Genomic DNA, 6,866 nt, shown 5'->3' on the forward strand with positions numbered 1-6,866 from the left:
CAGTTCGGCTGGTAGATATGTCAAACTTACTTGCCATACTTGCCATAGTGAGTGTATGTTTGACTACTAAGATTAATACTAGCCATTTTGACTGGTGATGAAAAAAGTTCATTTAAGTTACCTCTTATGGTGCAGAACTAGACCAAATTGCAACTCGCAAACATATAACATAAACATCTTTGTCTAGTTTCATTACAGGGTTGTGTCAGTAACCTTTTTTTTTACATGAAATGTTATAAATGTTCTTTCCATTGTTTTGGCCTCCTCCTCCACCCTGCCCTGCTCTCAAGTTCAAGTTCAAGTGTACTCAATTGTCAAAAATCTATGTCACAGGGTTAGCACAGAAGTGTGAAATTGCGTTGGACCAGTCTCCAATGTGCAGGTGGGGTTGCAGGTATGACATCACGTTGGGGGAACTCCCCCAGGATTCTAAGGTTCTACATAGACTCCTATGAGCCTGTGGAACCCCCAACGTGATGTCATAATGGTACATTTTCTTAAAATGGTTAACCTGCAACCCCACCTTTAACTAACTAAAAACATTTAAATAAGACTCTCCCTCCGCTCCGCTCTCCAGAAGCCCTGGCCCGCTCCGCTCGGAGGACTCCTTGTCCCTGAGTGAGAGGCACTCCTGCAGCGACTCCAACGTGGCCTCCAGCGGCGAGGTGTCCCCTTATGACAACAACTCCCCCGTGCTCTCCGACCAGCTGCTGCTGCCCCCAGAGCTGTGTGAAGACAACAGCAGCGGCAGCAGCAGACTCCCCAACAAGCCTGACAAGCTCTTCCTAGAGGGGCCGGTCCGAGGGAGGCTAGGGCATCCCAGCCACACAGCAGCAGCCTCTGGCACAGGTATGATTGAATGTGTTTAACCGGATCCCACCGCACTCTCGATTAAAAGGTGCCAAACATAAACAAAAACTGTGTAATATTGAAAGAAAAATGTTCAGCCCTGAGGAAGGTCAGTAGACCGAAAGCTTGGCCTATCATTAAAAAGAACACAAAGGGGATTTAAGTGTGCAGACATTTTTCTTTCAATTTTACACAGGTATGATTGAATGAAATGAATGAATAAATGAATGAATGAATGAATGAATGAATGAATGAATGAATGAATGAATGAATGAATGAATGAATGAATGAATGAATGAAGACCTTTATTGCCCAGGAGGGAATTTGTCTCACATTTTGAAAGCCATACACTAACAAACACTTGGACATACCTGTCATATCAATTCCATAGCTCACAAAACTGTATAGCGCTTTTACTGTCGAATAACACTTAAATATAAACATGCAAAGTGTAATGGACTTTGTCTACTACTTAAAGTGGATTGGATTAATCCATGCGCTGTATGTCTATCTGTATGTTACATTAATGCTTATGATGTTCATTATATATATATATAAACATATTTTATGTACTGTATTACATATAATACCTAAAATACCACTTTGGAGACACAATATAAAATTATATATACCAAATACAAACGGTTACACAAAGGCTAGACAGCTGTCTTCTGTAAGGCATTGGATATGACAATTTTCCTCATGTTTGTTTCAGTGAGGTGATTGAATGATCACCCAAAAATGTGATGAGAATCTTGTTCAGTGAAAAGTCATTACATTTCCTTCTTTTTCAGCCAAAAATGAAGACGCACAGTCATACTTGTGGGGAACTTGGCATGCATCACTGAAGACAGGATTGAAAGATCACAACTCAGGTAAGTCAAACTAATGGACACATACAGCAACAGGAGTAATCATGGCAGCATTGTAATGTTAGCAGTATTTCTAGAAGTGGTATTTCATTTCTCTGTGCACTATGTATATCACATACTGTAGATGAATTTCCCTTTGTAAAAGGACCAGTTAATCAATCCCATGAACTGGGAGAAATACCTTGAAAAATTACAGCCGAAGTGTTTTGCTTCAGAAGGCACATGGTCAAAACAGAAGGCCAGGCAGCAGCATGCTGGCTAAACATGTTTTGTGTGTGTTGTGTGGGCTGTGATGTGACATACTGTGTGACTATTTATCACTTATCCTGGGCCCAACCCTTGTGGACCTTAAGGCTCTACAATCTCTACTTATGTCCCCTTATGTCACTTTCGCTACATCTACTCATTTACCTATCTACTTATTTGTCTTTTCTACTTCTACCTTTTTTTATTTTCATCTTCAACATTTATGTTTTTCCATTTGCTAAAGGGAGACCGTGTGGGATTTTTAGTTGTTTATTTCCAGAATCCATGCTACCCATTCACTGATGTTACCTTTTTCATGAATACTTACCACCACCATCAAATTCTAAGTGTTCATTATGACTGGAAAAATTGCACTTTTCATACATGAAAAAGGGGATCTTCTCCATGGTCCGCCATTTTGAATTTCCAAAAATAGTCATTTTTAGCTGTAAAACTGACTGTACCTGGGCCATACTAGAAAATATTAGTTTATTTCTTCGTTAACTTTCACGAAAAGATCAAATTTGGCAATAGGCAACCCAGTTTCAATGAGCAGCATAGTTGCAGTACCTTATTTGACCATTTCCTGCACAGTGTCCCTTTAAGCACTTATTATTATTATTATTATTACTGTAGGCTCTCAGGGGAACGTGTCCCAGAGCTCCCTGGGAGGCTCCTCGGAGGGTCTGGACAGCCAGCAGCAGCGTGTCTGCGCGAAGCCGCCCCTGCGACGCCTTCTCACCTCCCAAGCGCTGGCCGAGTTGCGGACCCATCACCACGCCCCGCTCACGCGAGCCAGCAGCAGCCCTCAGTCAGGCGCCTGGCCCAGCCCCGCCCCCAGCCCCGTCCCCGGCCAACCCATGTGCAGCAGTCACCATGAGACCCGCAGCCAACCGGCGTCAGGCAGCTTAGACGACATCAGAGGCCGCACCGCCAGACCTCCTCACACGGCAAGAGCGACATGTGGCGGCCGACCGGAGAGCAGACCGTCTTATCTTTACTCAGCGCAGTGCAGGAGTAACGCCGCTCCTCCTCCTTCCCCACTGTCGCTATCGTCTACACACTCCCCAAGTTCTCCGTCCACTCTGTCCCCACTGAACAACAACAACACCCCAGGCCCCCAGACGGAGGCGTCAGGAAGTCCGTCCACCCCCAGGGGCCACAACGGCCCCAGCACAGACTCTCCGGAGTGGCAGCAGGAAAAGTGGCAGATATGGCAGCTGCTCTCCACAGACAATGCAGACACATTTCCTGAGACTCTAGTGTGACACTGTCACTCACTGCCATCGGCCCTCGGGGCCTTTCGCCTAGCTGCGTAGCACATGGCTCCAAAACTGTTCTAGTATACCCGGTGCTTCGTGGCGAAAGATGTAGATAGTTGTGAATGTTTTCTTGCTTTTTTTGTACCCACCTGCCAAGAGATCGTTTCACTCTGCTCCATTTAAACATACCTCAGCTTTAATATCCAGTATATTTTTTTGTCAACTCTTTAAAATCCCTCCAGTTGCATATCAGACAAATTCGTGTTGAAAACATTTCTTTTATATTAATCAAAAATGTATCCGCTATTTATCATTTTTGACCTATTCACCACTATATGGTTGTACAATCCTACAGTAATCACAGGAAAATTCACATACCAAAGAATGACAGTGATGTACTGTCAGAAAGATGGAACTGACCCAATTGAATGTAAGCTAAATGCAGTATTTTGGTACTATTTTTATACCTAGCTTCACTGTTTCTTTATGTTTATGGTGTGTGTGTGTGTGTGTGTGTGTGTGTGTGTGTGTGTGTGTGTGCGTGCGTGCGTGCGTGTGTGTGTGTGTGTGTGTGTGTGTGTGTGTGTGTGTGTGTGTGTGTGTGTGTGTGTGTGTGTGTGTCTGCGCGTGTATGTGTGTGTGTGCATGCGTCTGTGCACATGCGTTGAGCTGTGTTCTTTCCAGAGGGCCGCATGATTTGTGTTTGTCGTTATGAATCACAGTGTAATTGATCCTCCTTTGTGAGATGCTGCATGGCACCCAGTATGTCTCTATGGCGTACTGTAACCGAGAGCTTGTCTGGAATTAATGTACATGGATGATTTGCATCATTGCACTTAATTTTTTCAAGTAGAACTTTTCGTATGTATTTTCTACAGACATTTCAATGCCTTTTTATTTCTTCTCTCTTGATGGTCACCCACGTTTTATAGGATTCACATGAAGAGTATATTTTATTATTAGATATTATAGTTGCACCTATGCTACAGGTGCTATTCATGTGCATGATATTATAACAGCACTGATACACCGTGTAATGACCATTTCCCACTTCAAGCTTTTTAGTTGTGTGCAGGCGGTGACTTTTCAAAACACTATGTCGGATGGTCAGAAACCAGTTTGCTTTTCACGCCTCTTGAAGCATGTTAAAACTGTAATGAAAACCTTCATAAGGTTTCACATTGTTCAAATAGTTCATAGAATCTGGCATCATATACCTTCAGTGTTGAAACAATATTTTGAAACCGTGTTTCGGTAGTGTCCACATATCGATAGTGTCCCCATGACAGCAAATAGCCAAATAGTTGAAAATAGTTATCATCCGCAATGGCACAGAGTATACACGGTGTTGGGTGTTACAATAACGCAATGTTCTATTCATGTTAATCCCAACTGACATTGACCACAAATGATACACATCTCAAAAAATGTTCTCATGGCTTCCGTACGTACTGACATGCCCTGAATGACATTCTTATGTTTTCAATATACAATCGATGTAAGATCATTTATTTTGGTTCATTTATTTTGGCGTCCTTCTTATTGTCACTTTTTCTTTACAGGCTGACAGACTGTGTAATTTGACATTCAAATTGTCACATCTCCACCTTTCAACACCTCTGAGCTCTGCAGCTAGGGTTAGCTGCACAGGAGTGAAGGTGGAAGGCATTTCTGTGGTAGCAAAATGAAATGGTCGATTAATTTCAACCATGTGTCTAAAGTAAGTGGAGGATTGTGACCCTGTGATGCATTGTTCTCCATACTTGGAGTAATCCCTTTAATCTGTCGAGGTAACAGTAACACTTGGTGACACTGAGCCTTTTACTTTTGTGAGGGGAGGGAGCAGGGTTTTTTTTTTTTAAAGTGAATGTGTTTGTGGTCTCCGCATTGAAGGTCAGTGGTGTTCACAGCAAAGTAAAAAAAAAAACATTGGCTATAATTTGGTCAGAATAGTTGGAAGCATTTATTATGTTCTTCCCCGATGCCTCCTTGCCTAATCTTTAGTGTCCCACATTGGTCAACTCATTATGTATTCTATGCATTGTCCCAAAGCCTTTCCCATTTGTAATAAAGCTGCTGCGCTGCTTTCTATTTATTGGATATTTCTTAATATTTGTATTGTGTATTATTTTGTATTTTGTATTATTGTATTGTATTATTTGTATTATTATTTATCTGTGTTATTATCCATCCCGCATTTCGCTGACTTCTGAGCCCATTTTTAAAGTAGTTCAAGGGCAGTTGAGGGGGGTGCACTAACAATTTTAGCGGTCTCATTCTAATGCCACTTAAATGAAACACAAATCCTGAGGTTTTTCCGCTTCATTCGCTTGATTCCCTTGCAAGGACAGGCACCAACGATGAATTCTTTCAGATAGGAAGTTTGGGAACAATTGAAATGTTTCACATGCTCTGATGAAGTTCAGTAGGAAGGTGGCCATTTTGGCGCCTCCACTGACTTCAGAAAGGCCCTAATTCTGGCAGATCAGCCCCACCAGTCAGGTGCCACCCAGAGGTCAGGCTGCCCTTGATGTCAGACTCTGAATTGCCCAGCCCCCAGGAAGTGTATGGTGAGGTTTTAATGTAGAGGAGTGGTGGCTGAGTCAGTGGGTGCATTCCAATATGCAACCTTGTATCCTCCACTTGTGTTTGTGGCCTCGTACCAGAAAGTAATACGCCGTGATGACATCACTGACAACAACGTGATATTTCAATATCCTGCAAAAGCTCAATTGTTAAGTCATTTTCTCATTTGCAAATTGGATGGGGAATGAAGAATAGTCCCCGAAAATTGTTTTGGCTAGGCTGACATCGGGGAAACTTAATTATTTTCTCCACGGAGGCGGAGAAAATGCGAAGCCACAAGCACAAGTGGAGGAAGGAAGTGTGCATATTGGAAGGCACCCAGTGAGTGAGTGGGTGGGTGGAGGATGGTTGGTGTTGGTGGGGGGCTGAGTGGGGAGAGGGGGCAGGGACAAGGGAGAATAGGTTTTGCCTCCCCCTCGGCAAGTGATTTTCTCTTCCCCAATGTTCCTGTAGAGTTCACAAACCTGCCAACTAGGGGGTCAGGGAACATTCAGGACAAAACTTTTTCAATGAGTTCTTTTCAGCAGGCTGCACATCGCTGCTCTCACCCCCGCTGGCCTCTGTTCCTCTGCCTCAAGCTTGGCATGTTCTATACATCAAGTGCAGTCAGACGTTACCGTACTTTCTTTGCTTAGCTTATGGCTTATTTTTAATGTACACTTTCTTCACATAGCAGTTGACGAACTGTCAAACATTTTTGTTATCCATAATTGTCACTAGTGTTGAGGGCTCAGGGAGAGAGAGAAGAAATCAGGTGGTATTGTACTGTATGTTGCTGTAGTTACCCCAGACAGGCACATGAGGGCAGTGTTATTTTGCTACACCGCTGTCTTTGCCTGCACAGATTTTGGCTGTGCTCAACTGGGTGTTGGCGATTTATGACTCGAGTCAGAAAGGGCTCTGCATTGGAAAATGTAGCCCTGTCCTCAAACATTCTGACAGTAATCTCTCCAACCACAAACATTACAAGAGTTTATTCAATAAAGCTAGTCTGACGCCATGAAGTATCTTAAGCTCTTGTTTTTCGCACCACTGACACGTTTTCATTTTC

The 6,866-nt window shown here is 43.1% G+C and overlaps 1 protein-coding gene across 3 annotated transcripts in view; it reads left to right on the forward strand.

Moving 5' to 3' along the window:
• Positions 1-3,743, forward strand: part of LOC134460770 (rho GTPase-activating protein 6) — a 48,998-nt gene extending 45,255 nt beyond the window's left edge. For all 3 annotated transcript variants that reach the window (XM_063213308.1, XM_063213309.1, XM_063213310.1), the window contains exons 11-13: positions 578-849; positions 1,644-1,724; positions 2,604-3,743. In XM_063213308.1, the coding sequence (XP_063069378.1) occupies positions 578-849; positions 1,644-1,724; positions 2,604-3,235 (985 nt within the window). In that variant the 3' untranslated portion in view covers positions 3,236-3,743. The remainder of the gene's footprint in view (positions 1-577; positions 850-1,643; positions 1,725-2,603) is intronic.
• The last annotated feature ends 3,123 nt before the right edge of the window (positions 3,744-6,866 follow it).

The sequence above is a fragment of the Engraulis encrasicolus genome, chromosome 13 (genome assembly GCF_034702125.1).
Source record: "Engraulis encrasicolus isolate BLACKSEA-1 chromosome 13, IST_EnEncr_1.0, whole genome shotgun sequence".
Lineage (NCBI taxonomy): Eukaryota > Metazoa > Chordata > Actinopteri > Clupeiformes > Engraulidae > Engraulis > Engraulis encrasicolus.